Source organism: Amphiprion ocellaris, chromosome 22, assembly GCF_022539595.1.
Source record: "Amphiprion ocellaris isolate individual 3 ecotype Okinawa chromosome 22, ASM2253959v1, whole genome shotgun sequence".
Taxonomy (NCBI): Eukaryota; Metazoa; Chordata; class Actinopteri; family Pomacentridae; genus Amphiprion; species Amphiprion ocellaris.
In genome coordinates, this window is record NC_072787.1 from 21,945,471 (window position 1) to 21,967,131 (window position 21,661).

Consider the following 21,661-nt stretch of genomic DNA (forward strand, 5'->3'; position numbering starts at 1 on the left):
CATTAAATGGAATCAAATGTTAGGTTAAAAAAAAGTTCAAATATGATATACTAACTCTACATTGTGAGACAAAAGTGCAAAAAAAAGGAGAGAATAATGGCAGAAAAACAATAACTTAAGTCAAGCTGTGGGAAAATACTACATTTTTAGTCCCAAATACATTATGTTAAGTAATAATAATATGACAAAATGTCCAAAATATCATGTAGTAATCAAAATGATCAAAATAATGTCTGAAAAATGATATATTAAGTCAACAAAATGAGAAAAATGCCCAAAATTGATATACTAAGTCAAAAATTATGAGACAAATATCCAAAATACAGATTTACAAGTTAAAAGTATTAAAGAAATGTACAAAATGTGATAAAGTAAGATACAGTTATGAGGAAAAAATTGCCTAAATATGACATACTAAGACAACATTACGACGACAAATGCCCAAAATATGAAATTATAAGGTACAATTATGAGAGAAAATGTCCAGAATATGATATATTCAGTTAAAATTATGAGAGAACAAATCAGGATTGTGTGATAACGAGACACAACTATTAGATAATTACTCAAAATTCTCAAGGAAAGTCAAAAATCTTGACTTACGAAGCCAAAAATATCACACAAATAAGTCAACATTATGACAACATATGCTCTAAATTTTGACACGTGTATTTTTAATGGTAGCACACCAAACGTTTGCATCTATTTTGTTTGTCTTTGTTCATCCTGACCTTGAAATAACCAGACAAATGCATCAGAAGTGCCAAACCTCAGACATCCCCCCCTCCACACAAACATCAGCCTCAGATAACCTCCCACTGGCTGCTTGCTGGTGCACAAGCGCTGAAACCAGAGCGCAGGAGAAGGTCCAAAAACCAGCTGTGAGTTTCGCATTCCTGACTTGAGCCATAGGTCCCTTTCAACAAAAGTTTGACCTCTACTGGCTTCGTCTATAAAAAGGGGCGCTAGCTGTTGACAAGGCAAGTATAACATGAAGGACGCAGGGGTTGAGGACCAGCAGCTGTCCCAACATTCGGGATGTACCGAACAAAAAGTGCTGCCACTTTTTTTTTGCAACTCGGATGGCCGCAGGGTCATAGAAAAGTCAACAGTGAGCAAAATGAGAAGTGACAGTCATCTGCAGAGAGATTACTAAGATCTAAAATGATCTGGAGACTGAAAAATGTCCCCTTTTCTTTCATTTTATCGTCAAAATAGGTCGCAAATTTCGATTTTACGCATCAAAAATACAGTTTGATCGTGGTTTTATTTCAGATGGGGACTCTGTAGAGAGCAGGGAGGGTGAAGGGTTAATTTGTGGCCGGGGAAACCTGATGCTAATTAAGTCTTAGGAATGCCATATACTGACATTGTAGTGCAGAAGCCCTCAGAGTGGGTCAGGCATGGAGAGAGCCAGCAGTAACGCGTGCGTCTAATGTTTTTATTCTGTACTGACAGTCGGGAAAAGCCAGTCTCACCAAAGCCTGGAGCTGAAGGTAATGTTCTGTGATGAGATGCAGATCTGGAGCTTCTGTGCCAAGTGTGATAAAGTTTGTCTCCAGATGTGATACAGGAGAGATATTTTTTCTAAATCTTGTACTTTCTTCCTTTGCAGGATATTTTACGCAAAAATGGTTTCAGTAGCCCCCTTTCTGTTGCTGCTCATCTCCTGGGTGTCACTGCACAGCGCGGAGGTTTGCCGGGGGACGCACTGCCACGGCGGGGACACCAGCGATCCAAGACCGTGCACGGGAGCGCACTGTCCGGGGAGCAGATCCTCCAGACCTCCGCGGCAGTTTAACCCAAACGCGCAGGGGAAAGCGGTCAGCCACCACCATGCGCACTCGGGCTCTCCAAGCTCCAGCGTCCAGATCCTCCGCGGCACACGCGTGAGAGCGCCTGAAGTTTTCCCTGCAGGATGCACCGATGCGGACTGCGCTGCGCTTTTCAGGCAGTTTCAGCCCAACAACGACACCCGGGAGTGCAGAGGGATCGAGTGCAGGCTGCCGCTGAGGATCCGGCCGAAAGCTCGGGCGAAGTCCTGCGTTGGAGAGGGATGTCTGAGCGGCTCGGAGGAGAGCCAGCTTCCTCCTGTCCATCTCTCCGACAGAGCCGCGCAATTTCTGGGAGATTTCCCTGAGTTGGGATATCCGTCTTCGGAACTTGGCGGCGCGCCTTTGGGTGTCCAGCTCACATGTGACATCAAACCAGGTCTACTATCATCGATATTCTAACCAAGAGCGTTGCTTTGAGATTATAAACCAATTAAGTTTATCCAAATACTGCATGCACAAGCAGAAAACACTGCACGGTCTTTTAAAAAAAAGTTGATGAATCATTATCCTGGTCTGAAAACAGCCAGTCTATAAATTAACCAAACACATATTACTCTCTGTTGACTTTAAGCCCCATTTTCCCACCAGTGATCAGCAAAAGGGTTTTCCTCTAAAGGAAAAGCACGACTTTGTTGACCTTCAGTTAAAAAAAATGATACCTGCAGAGCAACTGGAGTAGCTGGACTGGAAAAATGTCTCAGAGTCAATTGTCCAGAAAATGTAGAGTGCTTTGATGTGGGTCCATATAGGAAACTTTCAGTGCACTTGGCTGGGCTAAGCAAATAGGGTCAGTGGGTGTTCACACTTGGCATTGTTGGGAGAAATCAAAATCAGGCTTAATGTCGTTTATCCGTTTTTTAAAACCAGAAACAATCTTAATTCTGCATTTTCATCTCAGGGGAGAATGAAGTTCCGTCAGAAGATGCCCTCATCTTGCACCTCCAGCTCACCAAGGGGCAGGAGAAGCTGGTGGAGGCCCTTCGAGCCCAGCAGGCGATCATTCGTGACCTGCAGCAGAAGCTGGCCGACCAACAGGAGGCGTTGCTGTCCCAGCAGCGCGAGATCCTGGAGCAGCAGCGGCGGATGTACGAGCAGATGGACGTGGTCAAGGCCCAGTACGGCCTCCTTTCTGACACCGTCAAGCAGGTTTCCTTCCAGGGCCTGCAGAGCGAGCTGCAGAGCTACTTTGAGAGCCACCTGGCTGGGCTGCAGAGCCAGGCCCGAAGCCACCTGCAGAAATCCTACGCCGTCCACAAAATGGACATCGACTCCAAGGTGATGGATGTGGTCGGGGAGGCTCACTTTCCTCAACCGCTGCTGGGATGCCCTTCGCCCTGTGGGTCAGAGGAGTACTGTGATTTTCAGAGGGACCCACCTCAGTGTCAGAAGTGCACCATGTGTCCACCAGGCTTCTTCCTGATCTCACAGTGCTCCCCGACGGCAGATAGAATGTGCCAGGTACTGTCCCTTAAAACAGTGAAACACGTCTGTTCTATTAGGGTGTTATCTGTGATGTGTGGTTCCAGTCAGGCTGAATAATACATTCATTTCAATCAAAGTCTTGATTTGCAGCACATCTGATCCAGGATTTAAACTATCATGTGAATTGTTTTCCCAAATGTATGCCTCTTGCTTGTGTGACAGTGGTGCTTCTGATATTATCTCATGGTAATGCTCCATCACATGTTTTAAATCTATTACTCATCAGATATTGAACTGAAGCAGACCTTCACTATCGCAAATCAAATCGCAATAGCAGTATCTGTCAGAAAAATCGCAATTAGACATTTCCTCAAATCAGTAAGCCCTCGTTTCAGCCAGCAGTTGAGGTTTCTCATCAGTTGGTGGTTTTCAAGCACACGCCAGCAAATCCCATAGCTGATTTGTAATGAAAATGTTTATACTCTTGGGTCTAAATGGCTCATCTCATCCCTGACTTGAATAAAAATTCCAGGGAAAGCATAAAAAGCTTCACAGAAACTATCAGCTGAACCCTGTCATTAATATTCCAAATGTGTTCCTGATGATCGTTTTAATTTGTGTAACTTGCAGGACAGAGACGAATGCCTGGAACTCCCAAACGTTTGTGGAGAGCGAGTGAAGTGCCTTAACACTCCAGGTGAGCTCATCACTCATTTTGCTGACAATCAGCAGCAGCAACTTCATCTCTAATCATGAATAGAGTGAAAAAGACATCAAAGCCATTTTTATTTTAGAACCATTTTCTCACAGATTTGCCCACAGTGGAGTAAACTGGCGCATTGTTTGTACTGAGAAAGCAATAGTAATGTGCTGAATCGGGTGTCTGTGCAGCTGTTATAGAGGCTGTTTTGGTGTTTTTATTGTGCAGGAGGATTCCGGTGTCTGGGAGTTTCTGAGAGAGAAGCAGTAACAGGCTTGTGTGGACACGACTACTTCTACAATCAGGAGCTGCAGGAGTGTCAGGCCTGCTCGGACTGCGACGGAGAACCCGTCACTGTTCCCTGCACGGCGGTCAGTGACGCCGTCTGCGGCCTGCTTTCGGAGAGCCGCCTCTCCGGGTCTTGGGTGGCGAACGTTGCAGTTCCCCCTGCCAGGACCTCCGTCGCCAATATCTTCCCCGGGCTTCAGCTGAACATACGAGGCAAAGAGAGCAGCGATCTGCTGTCCAACGAGGCGGGGCAGGTGACCTTCCTGCAGCACAGCCTGGTGTGGATGGATCACAACTTCGCCATAAAGCACAGCTGCAGGAATTTCCTCCAGGTGGGCATGAGGCTCAACGTGAGCCAGGAGGAGGAGGGTCAGGACATCAGTGGGGTTCGGATCGAGCAGCCGGATGGGAAGTACTTCCAGGGGGTCAGCGTCAGTAGCGGCGTGGAGGTGGAGCCGAACCACACCTTCACGCTGCTGCTGAAGAGTCCGAACCAACACTGCAACCAGAGCAAGGATCTCCACGTGTACGACGTCGCCGCTCCCTCTCTGAGCCTCCTCTGGTTGTCTCATGATACCGGCGCTGTCGCTATGACGGCTCAGATGTTACTCTTGGCTCACTACCAGACCAGCTACCGGCCAACTTTCCGCTTGAGCTCGGTGTCGGACCCCTACATGATCACCCTGACTCACGACAACCGCGGGGTTCGCTTCACGGAGAGCGGCGTGGTGAAGTTCGTCCTCCAGCAGGCGCTTTACTCCATGGGCCACACCTGCATTCGAGAGGGTTTCTCACTGATCGCATACACAAACCGCAACGGGACCGGCCAGGAGGCAATGCAAGCCTTTAAGACGGGTGTTAACTACAGGGACACCTCCATCACCCTCTCTGGTGCCGTTAGCGTCAACAGCGGAGACACCCTAGGCTTCGAGATCACGTCCCCGTCCCAGTGCAACCTCCGCTACTTCGGGGACAACACTGGGATCAGCATGTTGAGCCTCATCTGGATTCCTTCAGCCGTGTCGTCGGCGTTGACCGCCACCGTGTCCAGGACCGGTCTTCCCTTCGGAGCGGTCAGGAATAAGCCGCTGTTGTTCCAGCAGATCAGCCCGGACACACCGCAGGTCCACTTGGCCCGCTCAGGAGAGCCGAACGCCCGGAAGAACTTTATATTCCACGAGAAAGGGACGGCGAACATAGCCCTCAACCTGAAGCTGATCCACTCCTGTAATATAGTCAAACTCACTCTGCAGCGGCCGGCGGGTCAGGGCAGGCAGGCAGGTCCTGTGGCTCAGCAGGTGTCTGGATCTATGCCTGAAGGGAGCGAGTGGGCCAGTATAGGACTCAGAGCTTCCTTTCCGGTCCAGAACGGTACCGCTCTTTATGTCACGCTGGACTGTATCCGAGGACGAGTCAACCAGATAACGCACGAGGGCGGCACTAACATTTCAATTCTCTGGGTTGCAGTGTGACCCCCGAGAAGAGGCCCATCCTTTTTTCATCAGTACATTTTGTGAATAAAGACAGTTTTGCACAGTATTGAATCGCAGAGCAGATTCAAAAACATTTACCAAACTAAGGAAGAATACTGGTTGATGAAAAACACAGTCATCTAGTCCACATATTCTGTTATTTCTAATGTATATTTCTTCACCTGTTTAGACTTTAATTGTGAGTTTTGTTTTTAGTGGAAAACTATTAGTATAAGTACTGCTTTTGCTTGAAGTACTTCGGCTGGTTGAGCAGTGACCAATTGTACATCTGAATGTGTGTGTGAGTGTGTGTGAGAGTGTGTGTACGTACATGTGTGATGGTGCTTTTGTATGTATGTGCGTATGTACACACACATCGGCATGCCTACTTTTGCATATGAGACATTTAATATGTATATCCTTCCATTCCTGCATATATTTAACATACACACTGTATGTAATAGTCATTTTTTTTATATCATTAGACCTTTAAAGGAGCAGTTTGACATTTTGGGAAATACTGCTACTTCCATTAGCTGGTTAGCTTAGCTTAGCACAACAACTTGAACAAGGGGAAACGGCTAACCTGGCAAGGGAATCTGTGGGTATCTCTTGCACTTTTCCTCCTGTGATCCAGAAATCATTCCCCCTCCGCCATCATGGAGGATTTTCCCATTACTTAAATGCAATTTGAGATGAGAGGATGTATCTGAAGGAGTTTAGAACGTGGAAACAGCCGTTTCTGCAAGTGCCACATCTTTTTTTGAATGGTGACACAGCTGTGCAGCATGTCATAAATGCTGTTGGGGAAAAATAATTTCTAATTTGGCAACTATCAAAAGTATGACTGTCACCCAAGCATGAATGTGTAAAACTATTTACACGACAGTTTAAAATGTGGATCAGACATGCTGCACAGCTTGTATCCTACATTGCAGCCTTTGGAATTCGCTGATTGCATTGTTGCAAACTGATTTGAAATCGATTAATTGTTCCATCCTATAACATGTAGCATTAGTAGCATGTGACCTGAGAACCAGCAGCTGCTTCAGGCCTCCATGTGTCTCCACACAAGATGCATTCAGACACGATTTTAAGGAGCAGGTCACCCTAATGAAGTGAAGCGCAAAAGGAAACGTGAAGCATGTAAATATGTTTCAGATTTCTTTTACGCGTACAAGGGAGTACGTGCAAGGCCCTTTCTTCCTGGTTTCCACTAAGCCCTCATAAAGCAGCTAACTGACATTTTTACTCCTCTGATCAAACAAATAAGATGTACCGTGTAAAGTTTTAAACTGCTGAGGTGCTCGTAGGTAGATTTTATAACAGTTTGACCGAACCAAGCCAGCTGTTCCCGCCTGTTTCCCAAAATGTTGAATTACTCCTTTACTGTTAAGAAGAAAGACCTATTCAATAATGCAGCATTGTAACTTTTAAATAAGCAGGAATTTTGATATTTCATGTATTTGATGATATTTATTTTATAAAACAGGACCTTTGTATTTCACTATAGAATACATGTTTGTCAGACATGAGCAAAAAGTGAAAAAAACACCTAAAGCATATATAGTAAAGCACTGAGTAGACGGTGCTGACATCCAGATGCACGCAGTGATAGCCTCTATCATAAGTTTATTTGCACACATGTAGTTTAGCATAGCATTATGGAATGTGCAAACATTATACTTTGTTATTCTTTTGCCTAAATGCTGTTTCCCTGTGAAGAGTTGCCCATGCATATCACTCCTAATTGCCTCTGTGTGTGTTCTGTCCTCTCAACAATTAGGCATAATTAAGTGTTTCAGAGAGTTGGCAGCAAAGCCGCCACTGAAATTCTTCAGCTTTATTCTCACTTCACTGCACGTAGTGATATTTTTGGGGTGCTGTTGGTCTCCCTGCACATGTCTCGTGGAACGTCAGTGTATGTGTTCAACACCAAATAAAAAATACATATATTTTGCCAGAAAAGGAACGTCGCTGTCACTTGTGAAAGCAAAGCTGCATTGTTGGTTTCATCCCAGAAAAACATCAATTTGAGGGTGAATAATAGGAACTAATAGTCTTAATTGTTCATCCACAATAGACATTTCACACTGTTATCGGATGATTATGGGACATAAACATATTTTTTTAGCATAATCTGCATTTAAAAGACTCCTGCTGAGCCAAATCATTTGACCTCTTATGTGATCTTAACTCCAAAACCCTGACATTGATTTTATATCAAACATACCAATCATGAGCAGCTATTATTTTCCATTAAAGGGCAGAAGTTTAACATTCAGATACTGCAAATTCACTTTGATCTCATACATACTGAACCTATTTGAAAGCAACCTTATTCAGCAGCAAAGGTGCCAGAATTGCAGCCAGAATACCTGGAAAATCATACACTATATTCTCCTCACAATTGGTCTTAATCAAATTCAAATTATTCTTCTATTACCTATAGGAGAGCTGTTCTTTGGCTTAAACATAACAAATAGCCTGTGAGTCAATGAGAAGGAGAAAGAGAGAGAGGGAGCGGGAAAAAAAATCTGCTTGCGAGAAACAATCAAATGTTTCTGTCGGTTGCTTGAATTGAAAACAGGTGTTTTAGTGAAGCATTGCTCCAGATGTCTGACACTGTAGATCAAATGAGACCCTCAGCACATCAAGAGTTTCAGAGACATCAGAGAGAGAAACAGGGACAGAAAAGCAGAACAGGAAAGAGAGAAACACAAAGGAGACGAATCTGTGTGTGTTATTTGCCTTTAGGGCTCCGCTAGTCAGTATTTTCTGTACTAACAAAGAATGAACTGATTGTGTTTAATGTAAAAAGGCTTGTTGTGATAAAGCGCTGTTAGTTTCCTCGATGCTTCTTCTTAGCATTGAGTTGTAGTTTCACCCCCATTAACTCTGTTTCCAGCAGGAAAACCAGCCTCTGATAAACCCACTTCATGGTACCTGTCTGCACCAAATGGCACACAGACAATGTTAGTGATTAGCTGGGGAAGCTGCTAAGTCAAACATCTTGTCCAAAGAGCCAATTTTTTTTTTCTCCTTTCTGGAAAGGATGAAGGCTGAGAGCTAAAAGGAAAGTATGGACTTACATTCATCAGGAGTCCAGACTGTGGGAGATGGCACACTGATTGTTGCAAGACCTAATGCACGGAGGTGATCCATCACGATGGCGCCCGGCCTCTGAAATATAAAGTCAAGCTACTGTCAGGCGACTTTTTTAAAAGCCAATTTGTAATTACCACCACCAACGGCTCAGGAGCAACCCACACATCATTCCACAGACCACAGTCAGCACACGCATACTGGAGGAATTATCACGGTTGCATTCATCACTTCTGCAATCATCAATAAAATATGGAGACGACTCTTAACGCTAACCTCCGGCAACATTCCTTCAACCTAAAGAAGCAAAAGTATGCATCATGTGAACACACAAATGCAACAGAAATCAAAGGTAGCATCATGAATCAGGACGGTGCTCAGTTTGAGCTAATTTTAGTTTCAAAGAAAGAGCAACTCTGACCTGCATTGGCAATTTTTTTTGCAGGACAGAAGCAAACAAACACAAGGCTGACATACAGAATCATCACCTTATAAGCTCATATGGCTAACATGGTTCCAAACATTATTTTTACACATGCAACAGATGTAGGGCTGCATTCATTTTGAGTCATGTTTATGTTGACCTCCTTTTAGCTCCTCCACTGACTCCCAAGGGAAATATGCTGCTAAATGCTCCACGCTCACTAGCTTGTTGCAAACTTTTTACTCCTAAACTTCTCCAAAAATGATGCTACAACTGCAACAAGAATGAACTGGTACAGTAAAGTCACAGGCGGTACAGCAAAACAGTATGAACGATGGTTTAAAGCTGTGGGACGTGTAAAAAATGGTAACAAAAGCTGGCTTAGAGTCGATACCGCAGTCCAATTAATCAGCCGAAAGAATCTCAGAATTCCGAAATTCAATTCATAAATGTGGTAATTTTAACAACGCAGAAGGTGCCATGCATTTTTGATGAGCTGCAGACTTGCATGCCAGTGCATCTGTGGCAAAACAGGGAGGCATCATTCATCGCCGCAATGCATCTGTTGCGAGTTTATTTGCTTTCTGAGGGTTTTTGTGTTTTACTCAAACAGTCACTGGCATGTGAGTCGCTCAAACACAGCAGAAATGTCTGAGGATTCCAAAAGCAGCAGTGTTTCAGCAATTAAACCACGCAGTACAGTCTAATATTACCCCTTTTTATGCTTCAAAAGTATTTAACTTCATACTTTGAATGTGCATCAGCATCATTTCTTCATGTTGCTGTATAAAAAAAATGGTATCATTTTAACAGACACATCAGTCGCAGTGATTTGTGGTCGGGGTGAACACCCTCCTAACCCAAACGTGGCCCCAGTCTGCTCCGATGTTGACTTAAAAAGGACAAAGCCGGAGACAGGCTTGCTTTAATCAGAAGCGGATGTTACTGTAAGAGCCAAGGTCTCTTGTCTACAGGGGAATGTTTAGACCATGTGATCAGGTTTGATGCTGCAAACCTCCTCAGAGTGTGTTATAGTGGTGCTCTGCTGCGGATTTATGGGGTGTTAAGAAAATTTGTAATGATGTTGTTGATTTTTTAAATCTAAATTGTTGGTTTCCTACAAAGATTGTTTACACTGAGTCTATATAGGGACATTAATCCCATTGTAGAGTTTAACATGTCTTCATTCTGGGGGTTGTTGCCGGGAATATAGATTTATAGTCTACCACTGAAAAACACTTCTGTGCTGCACATAGTACAGTTGAAAAGTCTAAAAGGTACAATATGGAACATTTCTGCATTGACCAATATTATATAGTTTGCTGACTTGTGTACTATTATCCCAGATGTTTCCAACAATGTTTGAATCCAGAGAAATACTTAATTTCATTCAATTGCTGCATCAGAATTTCCATACTAATGTTAAGATGCTAAAATAGTATGTGGGAGTACTTTATATAAGATATCATCAAACTTTTTTCTAACAGCCAGCAGGGAGTGACTCCTTTGGTTGCAAAAATAAAAATGTGATTATATGAAAATCTCTGAGAAAATGATTCTACTTCTCACTTAATCTGTTACCTCAGGAAACATTTTCCTACTACGTTTATAGTCTCAATCTCTAATGTGAAGACTTCATGAATGCAGCATGATGTACATTTTGTAAATTATGGTCCCATTTACAGTAAAATGGACAATAAAACTTAGTATGTTGTAGGGCGGAGTTACCTTGTGATTGAAAAGTTGCCTCTGTATCATCACCTGTGATGTCCTCAGGTTCTCCACACATTAATACCACTCGATCATAACTTCTGGTTTCAAAAGACCTAGACGGCAAAAGGTAAATAGACTTAAGGCTGCACAGTGGTATCCAGTAGGTCTTTTTCATGTCTCATATAAAGTCTATGTTCCCGAGTCATCAAAACACAGCTTTTTACTTTTTGATCGAGAGGCTCATTGAAGCTGAAATTACACACTCTAATTAGAATCAAATTTTACATTTTTCAGTTTTGCTCTGATTATGCTATGTCTAGGTAATCCAGTCTCCACAAAATTGTGCTAAACTGCATTTTCGATTTCATTTTGAAGGAAATTTATTTTCTAACGGATTACATTTGTTTGGAATAATCAAGGTATCTTTACTATGTATTTTAGTGCTTCACTGTCTCTCCTTTTCAGCCAAACAATCTTACATTACAGGGTGCAGGACTTGTCAGAAAATGGAGGAGATGATTAATTTGTAATGAAGGGGTTGTATTTGAACCCTAACCAAGTAAATTTGGTCTTAAACCTAACCAGAAACTTGATGAAAACCAAAACTGAATTACAGAAAATGAAACTTAATTCTGAGACTGATGGTTTCTCGTCCATTACAGGACACAAACTCTGGTCTACTGGGTGAAAGTCTGGTTGCTGGTTTATGTCCTTCCCTCCTACCACTTGTCGCTTTTAAAAACTAGCCACTTTTCCAACCACATGACAAAATTATGCTCCGTTCAAAACATATTGTAGAATGCAGGATAGGAATGTAACTTTGGAGAGATGGGGTTGGTCTAGAGGTGGCCACAAAAGCAGATTGTGCAGATCTGATAATAATTTACAGGTTAAACAAGACACATTTAGCTTCAGGGTGGTCAGAGGCCAAACTAGCAAACAACAAGAAAACCAAGTAACAAACCAAAACACAGCATCTTACCTAATTTAAGAAGAAGAAAGCATGTAAAAAGTTTCAGATGAACAAAGACAACCATATGGGAAAACAGTACAGATGTAGAGCCTGGATATGAGTGTGGCTGGTTGGGAGCAGATTGAGATGAATGATTCCTGCAGCAGCACCTCTGTTGAGGCTACTTCACTTGCTGGCAGTCATTGGCAAAGAACCAGTCGTCTGCAAGCCGACAGTTGATCCACCAATCGCCAACCGGTACCTGCACACTTCAGTTTGGATAAGAAACCACACTCACACCTGGCTTTGATCAGCTGTTCCACATGGAAAGAGAACATAAACCAGTTAGACAGAATACCACCACAGTCGGGGCTCTGTGTTGCCAAAAGCTTTAAACCTTGTCCACTGACGAGTCAGATAACTGAGCAAATCCTTTAGACAGGAAACTGAAGGGTGCATGAAAAAGAAGTGATGCTGTGTTTAAGGGTTCATCACCCATTGGTGAGGTTCCAGATGGTGTTTTCTCTGAAACCTTTTCTGATTTTACTGTATTAAAACCACAGTTGTATCACGTTTTCAGCTGTGAGTGTATTTAAAAATGCTCCAAAGTTTAGTAACTTCAGCTAATTTTCCAAACCAAAGTCAGAATCGATCAGTTCTGTGAGACTATACCTATGCAGAGAGGTGTTTTTGGCTAAAAGTTTGATTTATTTGTCTAAATGTAAAATAATAGGATCGCTAGAGTTATTGTGATTGATAGTGGGACATAAATATGTCCACTGAACAATACACAAAAGAGGAAATATCAAAGATTCTACATCCAGCAGCCTCAAAAGTCTACAAAGTGTTGGAATCCACTCAATATTTCACAGAACAATTGAAATTATGACTTGTTGGTGGTGCCACAGTAAAGATCAGGGGTTCACCAGCGCAGAATGGTTCCTCCTCTGGGAACCATTAAGATCTCTACAAAACTATTAAACAACTATTTAATGAGTTTTTAATGGATTGCAGTGGCAGTGAAATCCATTAAATAGTTGTTGAGACAGTATATAGTTGGTCACCCTTAGAGCGGAGCTGCTGGTGTGACTAAAATACACCCATCTGTCTCAAATCGCTGAGGTTTAAATCAAATTCTGACATTATCTCTGCTTGCACTGCCTCTGAGAGTTTCTCTAACAAAAAAGTACGTGACTTATTCAAAAGTACCTCCACACTAGGAAAGATCTACTGCATGCACATCTTTAAGTGGATGTTTCTGAGCTTTCATTTCATCACAAATTCTGCATCATCCCCCTCCGTTTTCGGCGCATCCTCCCCTCCTTGGTCCATCTGTGCCGGTGTTTCTCTCCTCATTAGAGAGCTTACTGATGCATGAGGGAAAAGCTGGCAGGTCAGTGGCCACAAACACAGAGTGAGATTCATATCGAACAGCCTGTGAGAAGTTTCTCGTTCTGGCAAATGGGGAAAAAGTTGACCACAAAAGATTTTTTAATATCACCGAGCAGAGGCGAAGAAGTCCATCAAGAAATACCCCCAAAAAAGAGGTCTTCCATAGCAAAAGTTGTGGATATTTTGGCCGAGCAGAACCTACACTGGCATTGAAAATAATCAGGATGGACACTCTCTATCTCCCTTTTCCAGACTTGGCAAGGAGTCGGCATAGTTTCCTCCAGTGTCGGGTAAATTCCCTGATCACCAGGAATGCAGCATTTAATTTTCTTGTTCTTTAGCTGACCTTAATCATTTCTGCGTCAAGGGCAATCCGAAACTCCCGAGCCGTGGGGGATCAGTCAGGCTGGGTGTGGAAATAAATACCTGTGTGTGTGTGTGTGTGTGTGTGTGTGTGTGTGGGGGTGTGTGTGTGTGTGTGTGTGTGTGTGTGTGTGTGTGTGTACAGCATATGTATGTATATGTAAAACGGAGTGAGGCCTGTCTCGCTGTCTTCATGAAGAGGCCATTTAAAGCGCTGATGATGAATAATAGGTTGGCTGAATGCGAGCGCTCGAGCCCCTCTGGTGTATATTTAAATGGCGGAGAGATGCTCCCTCACTCATATCAACTCCCCCGGTGGGCCGGGAGGTTAATTGCTTTCTCCGGCAGGCGCTTACAGATTAACTATCTCACTGAATGCATCCATACAAATGACTCTGCATATACCACAATAAGTTTAGCCGAGCGCTGCGCATGTGTGTGTTGGTGCTTTGCAACAGAACACAGTGTTTGCTTCGGCTGCAGCCACGGTGCACGGCGAGGTCAGGGAAGCTAATGAGTTCAAGTGACTTTGACTAAAGAAGTGAGCTCAGAAAACAAGACGGGAGTGTGTTTAGGGAAACTGCTGCAAGTCGTCTTCGGCAACACTCAGCATTTATAATATGGAATTATTGCTGGTGAACTGAGGTGAAAAGTTCTCTAAGTTAAATATAGCTGGATAGAAAATGCAGCCAAAACAGTGATTACATGCAAACATGATGTCCAAATGTGCATCTTAAGTCCATGTTTTTGGCTATTTTTTCTGCACTCCCAAAGTAATTGCATTGAGATCTGTCAACAACATTGTGTTTCCTCAGATATATGAGGATAATATGTCTGTTCATTTGATCAGAATACCTGAAAACATTCTCAAACAGGAAAACAATGTTTGCACAGAGCTGAAGTTGAATCTGCATGTTTGCAAAAGACTGCTGTGTTTCTTGTCCCATCTGTCTTTGTTTTAGCATTTTCGCTGTGTTCAGAGTCAAATGTACACACTGTAATCACATTACATTTGTCCATATTGCAGTTAAAAACAAAAGTGATTACAGATCTTACACTACCATTCAAAAGTTTGGGGTCACCCAGACAATTTCATGTTTTCCATGAAAACTCACGCTTTTATCCATGTGCTAACATAACTGCACAAGGGTTTTCTAATCATCAATTAGCCTTTCAACACCATTAACGAACACAATGTAGCATTAGAACACAGGAGTGATGGTTGCTGGAAATGTTCCTCTGTACCCCTATGGAGATATTCCATTAAAAATCAGCTGTTTCCAGCTAGAATAGTCATTTACCACATTAACAATGTCTACACCGGATTTATCATTCATTTAATGTTATCTTCATTGAAAAAATCTGCTTTTCCTTCAAAAATAAAGACATTTCTAAGTGAGCCCAAACTTTTGAACGGTAGTGTATATTCAGTTATTAATCAGTTACAGTTACTACTTTAATTTTGCAGCTGTGTGGCATAATGTTGTTGCCATCTTCATTCTCTTAGACATGAAACTGAGCCTTGTTCTCGCCGCGTCATTTTTGTGACATTAGCTTGTTTTCACAGCCTGGTATCATAAAAGGCCATGTATAACAAACCAAGTCATCTGGCATTTTACCAGAATGCTTTTTGCATTTTATTGCACCCACAGGATCAATGGTACGAGTCATTTTCTTTCAGCCTAAACACTCTGCATCTCCTGCATTTCCTTAAAGAATCAGAATCAGCTTGACTGGTCAAGTATGTGTGTATGTGAAAGGAATCTGTTTTCTTGTTTGCTCTCAAAGTAGTGACACAAACACACATGCATTTCAACAAGGGCAGCAGGTTAAAGAAAGGAAATGAGTGTTTTCTACTCTTTGCAGCTATAAATGCATGTAAAACTGCATTTTTAAATGAATCAGAGTTAGGAGACTGCACAGTTTTTAGCCAAAAGGGTAATTTCTCCAATAGCAATGCTTGTACTAGGCAGATAATATTTGACCTCACTTTAGGGCAGAAAGAATAACCAAATCTTTTATATAAAAGTTATTAATTTTACACTCTAAAACACAAGACAGTAATTCAGTCAAATTAATTCATCTTTTCTTGTTAACTTAATACAAACAAAAGAGTTATCTGAATTTAAAATGTCTAATTATATTTTAGACTACTTAAGAATTCTTATAAGTTAAGTAATTCTGACTGAAATGCTGAGTTGAATAAATAAACAGATGAGAATTGACTCAAGTCATTAAATTGACTTCATAAAAAACAGATGCTGATCTCCTGTGATTCATTTGTCGAGAGTTAAAACTCCTCAGAGACTCTTGTTTTTGTAGTTTGAGAAAAGAGACATGATGGAAACTTGCTGTGTGCCTTTGATACACATTAGATTACGTTATGGCTGTTTCTTTAATCAAAACAGTTCCAAGCATTGCAAAGTTATATCCATAGACATCACCGTTTAACTGGAAGCAGCGTCACTGACTGTCTTTGTACTGACTCTGGTCAAAAAGAGTTTGAACAATTGAGGATGTAAGTTTTAATGTTCGATGAAAAAGAAACTCTTTAGGCTTAGAAAATGTCAAAGGAAAGCAAGTCTATCTGTAACCACTGTGTGTGACTTGCTGATTCATGTTTAGTGTCTTAGGTCTGTCTATTTCATGTGTTTTCTCAAGTTCAGTTAATATAATTGCACTGTTAATAATTAATCAGTCAATGTGCAGATAACTCTCATTTTTAAGGCAGCAGGGGGACTAAGCTGGATGAACTTATAATGATTTACAGTGAACTTAATAGACTGAGTTAATAAACCAACAAAGAAATGTAAAACAACCCCATCCCCTTGACCTTTACCCTAAACTTAACCATTTTAATGCAGTAAAATGACACTCAAAGAGCCTAAACTCCTGAAATCTGCCTAAAGTTCATGCTTTCCTGGTGGCTTTGTTGTATTTAAGAGCGTTAAACAAAGACTGCCTGTATGTCCTACTTAAACATACAAATGTGTTTTCAGTAAAAAGACATTTATAAGAGCCTGACAATCCTTTCTGCCTCTGTCCAAATGCTTCCCAAGCCAGCCACCTCCAGTTTACCATCTGCTGGTTTTGCTCGTAAATCACTTGCAAGTTTTAGAAAGGAGTCACTTCAGTGTCTTAAACTTTATGACATGTTTGCTGCATTTGGAACAAGCAGCTCTTCTCCAGGATTAGAGCGTCGCAGCTTTATGAGGCCTGTGTGATGTCCCAGCTACATGGTTAACGTTGCTGCAAACACTCAGCAGGTCGTCCAGGTGATAAAGCCTCATCTCTGATCACCGAGGAACCTCGCAGAGGGAATCCGTGGGAAATGCCAGAGCTGGTCATTTAGTCATTATTCTTCCAGCTTAATCTTAATCTGCAAAGTCAGTGATGAAAATGTTTTAGTCTCTGTGCAGGTCTGAGCCAGCTGTCAGGAAAATAATGGCGGCGGAGAATCTACAGAGGCTGCGTGTCAAGGTTGATTGAAATTAATTTGGAAGTCTCATGACACAAGAATCCAAAATGTGATGTCAAGAGTACACATAGGTGTCCCTTGATGATAATTAATAGAGAATGAGCTGACAAGTCATTTTGCCTCCGTGTGGCTCTGCAGGAAGCTCAGTGGGTTGTAAAACTCCCTGTGTGGGCTCAAACAATGACTTTACAGCTACTGATGAGATACATAACTTTGCTTTTTATACATAGCTCAATTGATTTGATCTGTTTTATCACATTTAATGTCTTAGTTGAAGCGCTTTATAATCTAATATTCAAAAAGTTCTCCATTAAAGGACCAAAGTGTGACATTATAGATAGGAAGATTTATCAAGAGTAATGGAATCTAGTGTATAATCACCTGTAACTGTTCACAGTTGGGGTTTTGCTACCTTAGAAGGAGCTGCTCCTCTTCCATGGAGTCCACCATGTTGTTCCACAAAGTTTCTACAGTAGCCCACGATGGACAAACTAGCTCTGAATGTGACTTTGTGTTGTTACACCAAAACTGCCCACTAGGTGTCACTAAAGCGCCCCTTCCAGTCATCGATTTAACCCCTAGAAGCTCATTTCTGTGTATCAAAGTTGGTTCTTCCATGAAAACAACCTCTTCCTGCCTTAAAAATGGCTTAGATGCAACATTACACTATTGTTTCCTTTATAATTTGCACACCAGCTCACCTACACCTCTGCAAAAAACACTGTAAAACTTCTCTACACTACCCACTGTTGAAGTAATTCAGCTACACGTGCCAACCGGAAACTGATTCTGAAACAGAGAAACAAAACTGAAACCCTCACCTTGCAAATTGGCAGGACTGGTTCCTTAGGTTTGGTCCGTATGAAACCCAGGCAGTTGTGAATCTGTGTTTTGGAGACTGTCATTGGTACACTGCAGTTTCAAGGTGGAAATGCTCAGTCGTGGCATTGCCTGCTTGTTTTGCTCATTAACTGTCGTCCAGCATGTAAAAAAAACACCATGCAGACATGCAAACAAAGTTATAAACTAGGATAACTCAGATTGTATTTGCTAAATTAAAGTTGGTATTTGTTTATTTAGCACTACACATCCTGGCACTGATCTCACCTACTTGTCTTGAATCAAATTTTTACAATTTTAATGAGCCCCAAAGCCAGAATTTCTCCTTATACAGCAGTATCCTGTTGGTAGGTTTTTATAAAATGCTCTGAGCACTTTCATACAGAGGATCAACCCTTTCTATTTTAAGTTGTACCCACATAATACCTTCAGGTCACCTTGCACAAAAGCATATTAAAAACCAATAACTGGATTTCCAAGAGTTTTGTGAACTAAAATCACATCCTATTTACACTTCTAGCCTCTGCTGTAGTCAGGGCACGGACAAGGTACCTCTTGGGTTGTTGGTAGTGGATTCTTTTCGGGCCTCCATGGATCACACTTGTGTTGCTGTTTCCCACAGATGCTGGATCAGGTTGGGATCTGGCTGATTTGAGGCTAAGTTGAGGCCCTGGGCTCTTGGTTGCTCCTCGTAGAACATTGCTCTGTAACAAGATGATCAATGTTAGTGATGAGGCCTATTTGCAGCTGAACGTAGATAAAACAAAAGCAATGATTATTGATTTCAAAATCAAAGCTGCCTCTCTCCAGCTCACATAGATTATAGGCAGAAAGTGGGGAGGAGAAAAGCAACACTGACAAGATCTTAGGAAACAAACAAAGAAGCCTTACTGATGTGTTTGACAGAAATGTTCAGTATTAAGTGCAGCGTTTCATCCTCTATATTCTGAGCTACCATTCAAGCTTCATTTCATAAATTGGAATAAAAGTGCCAATATGGGATCATAATATAGACCTAATGGAACAGAAGATAAACCCTCTCCTTTTTCCTTTCATAACTTTATACTTGCGATAGCTTGTTAAGTCATTGCTTACTTTAAGCTGTTAAATAACTACAGTGGAAGTAGATTTTCTTGAATAATTTTTATAATAGACTGCATAATCTCGCCATATTGCCATTAGATTTATGAGTGATGTCATGCTTCCAAGAGGATAAACCATCCCTTTAGTTCTAACAGAATGCTATTGATGAATATTGCAGCCTCTTTTTTACATAGATTCAAACACAACCAGGACACGTCTCACCCATTTGGCAACCGAGCAAACAAGCGAGAACTTTCAAACATCTCCAAAAAAACTAAATATATTCCAGATGTGCGAATAGGCATTTAGCTGCGGTAGACAGAAACACACTGGAACATGGAAGCCACAACCTCAGCCATCAACGGTACAGCGATACAGGAAGAACATTAGGTGCAGTTGTCAGACGGATTACATGCTAAAGTCATGTCTGCAGAGAGTCTGAAGCTGCAGAGGTGCAGAACAAGCAGCCTTCGGGTTGGTGCTCATTCATCTGCATGCTGTGGATTGATCTGATGCAGGAGATCGATCGGCGGCTGCGGTGAACTATCTCTGAGCCCTTCATACAAACCCAGCAGTGTGGAAACAGTTAACCAAGTGAGCGATTACATGTCATATTTGTAATGTTAAAACCATCCATTTTCTCCGGGCGCCTTCAGTCAGAGCCAGCTGATAGTGTGTTGCCCAGATGTTTTGTTTAAATCACACATATCACTATCTTATCTAGGCTTTTATGTCACCTAAATAAGCAAACGGAGTAACTGTCTGTCTGGTTGTGGGTTGGCCGGACAGAGACGGCGGTGGTTTCGTCTCTTTCTCTGGGAGAGATGAGGTAAACCATCTGGGAACCTTTTGCGTTGTCTTTTTTTCATCTGTTCTTCTTTCCCTTTGGACTCAAAAGGATGGTGTAATCAGAAATGATTGAGAGGAAAATGTAAATAAGAAAACAACTCATAGAGACGATACCGGAAAATAATTTCTTTTTGGCTGGAATTCCAGGAACATTTGTTGTACATGACTGTTTGGGAGGAAGGTAAAGACAAAGTCGTGGTTGCTCCCTCATGATGAACTTGTGAGGCAGCAGTGCCACCTAGAGAGGAGAGAGCAACCTACCAGTGAGTCTTCATTCATTGGAGAACCTTCATTTTTTGCAACTGTGACAATGCAAACACTATTATTACAGAGGCGTTCAAATCTGTTGTTTAGTTTAAGGTGTTCGACAGTATTATAAGCTACAAGATCCCCTTTTTAACGCACATTTGATGCACATTTTTTGTGTTTAATTTTCACCTACAAAGACTGCTTGTTAGTATCTTTGTACAGTATACATTAGTGGTGAGCATCCTCTGTGCTACATCACTTCATGTCAACTGATTCAAAATTATATCATCTTACAGCAACAGCAGGGAATTTGCTCTTGTGTAAAATTAAAAACTAATAATTTAGATGTACTATATTAAAAATATAAGCCCCATAGTCAGAACTCGATGCAACAAAAGACTGCACACTTTTCATTACTGGGATTCAAACTGCTTGTTTTTCAGTACTTTGTATGTTCATCTTCATGTAAGACTCAAGCCTCTTTAGCATGGAATATATTTAATTTTTGCATTTTTCTCTGTTTTGCTGTTTTCATGAGCATTTTCCTTCTCCCTTCTCTTCAAATATACCTCAAAAGTGTTCTGCTTGGATTCCAGCTTGGCCAGGTTATAGTTTTTTAGTTTTTTCTTCTTTTGAAACTCTTGTGAGATTCTGGCAGCATGTGTTGGATCGTTATCATGGTGGCACTTTCCTCTTCTGCCAAGTTTCTGCAGACTGGAAATCATTTTGTCAGCTAGTTTTTTGTTAAATCCACAGGTATTCATGGTGCCATCTATGCATGTCATTTCCTCAACACCTTTTGCGCTCATACAGCTCCATATCACCACATTTCCACCGCCGTGCTTCATTGTCAGGACTATGCATTGACTGAACTGGTCCTGGCCAGACTCACCCCAAAAGTACTGGACTCTATCTGAGCTGAACATTTTTTTCTTGGTCTGATCTGAGCCAATATTCATCAAGTTTCCTATTTAGTGAAGTTTTATCTTGTAGTTTTGTGCCAGAGTTCAAGCATAATCGTTTTTGCTTGGATGTCCTTCACCAGAGGCCGGCATTGTGCAATCTCCTTCACATTGTCTGAGCTGTAGCAGAAACTCTGGTTTCTGAAATCTGTGCCACGGCAGCAACACACCGCTTGTCTGTTTTTAAGAGGTAGATTGTGAAAATTGTCTGTGGTGCCCACTTTAGGAGGATGACCACCGCAGCTCTGATTAGTGGTGCTTTTGCACTTTCTTTATCTTCTGATTACTGCTGCAGCTGTTGTTTTATAATTTTCTGGTCACTGATCGGATCATACCTTGTTCAATCTTTGTAAAGTCTCACAATCAGATTTTTTAGGTCCTTTATTGATTCTCTTTCACGTGGCACCATGATGAAGACATACAGATGGACATACCCCATAGATCCAACACTGAGAAAGCTTATTCCATTTTGTCGCATTGAGTTTTTTAGGGAAAACATGCAATTATTAAGAAGTCATACAATTGTGAAACATT

The 21,661-nt window shown here is 41.7% G+C and overlaps 1 protein-coding gene and 1 long non-coding RNA gene across 2 annotated transcripts; one reads left to right on the top strand and one right to left on the bottom strand.

The window, feature by feature from the left end:
* The first annotated feature begins 1,103 nt into the window (after window positions 1-1,103).
* On the top strand, window positions 1,104-7,685 carry nell3 (NELL (neural EGFL like) family member 3). The gene is made up of 5 exons (XM_035949832.2): window positions 1,104-1,496; window positions 1,616-2,211; window positions 2,734-3,293; window positions 3,888-3,954; window positions 4,186-7,685. Exons 2-5 carry the CDS (start codon window positions 1,632-1,634, stop codon window positions 5,715-5,717), a joined length of 2,739 nt encoding a protein of 912 aa, XP_035805725.2. The 5' UTR covers window positions 1,104-1,496; window positions 1,616-1,631; the 3' UTR covers window positions 5,718-7,685.
* A 774-nt stretch (window positions 7,686-8,459) lies between these two features.
* LOC118470538 (uncharacterized) lies at window positions 8,460-18,681 on the bottom strand. Its single transcript, XR_008600452.1, has 4 exons — window positions 18,537-18,681; window positions 17,966-18,115; window positions 10,975-17,045; window positions 8,460-8,900 (listed from the first exon to the last, which is right to left on the bottom strand). It is a non-coding gene; the product is annotated as an uncharacterized LOC118470538 (long non-coding RNA).
* Between the last annotated feature and the right edge of the window lie 2,980 nt (window positions 18,682-21,661).

Bases quoted from the DNA above. Each gene is read 5' to 3' on its own strand.
- nell3 (XM_035949832.2), top strand. From the start codon at position 1,632: ATGGTTTCAGTAGCCCCCTTTCTGTTGCTGCTCATCTCCTGGGTGTCA. The intron at 2,212-2,733 runs GTCTACTATCAT...TTTTCATCTCAG, and splicing joins CACATGTGACATCAAACCAG to GGGAGAATGAAGTTCCGTCA. The intron at 3,294-3,887 runs GTACTGTCCCTT...TGTAACTTGCAG, and splicing joins CGGCAGATAGAATGTGCCAG to GACAGAGACGAATGCCTGGA.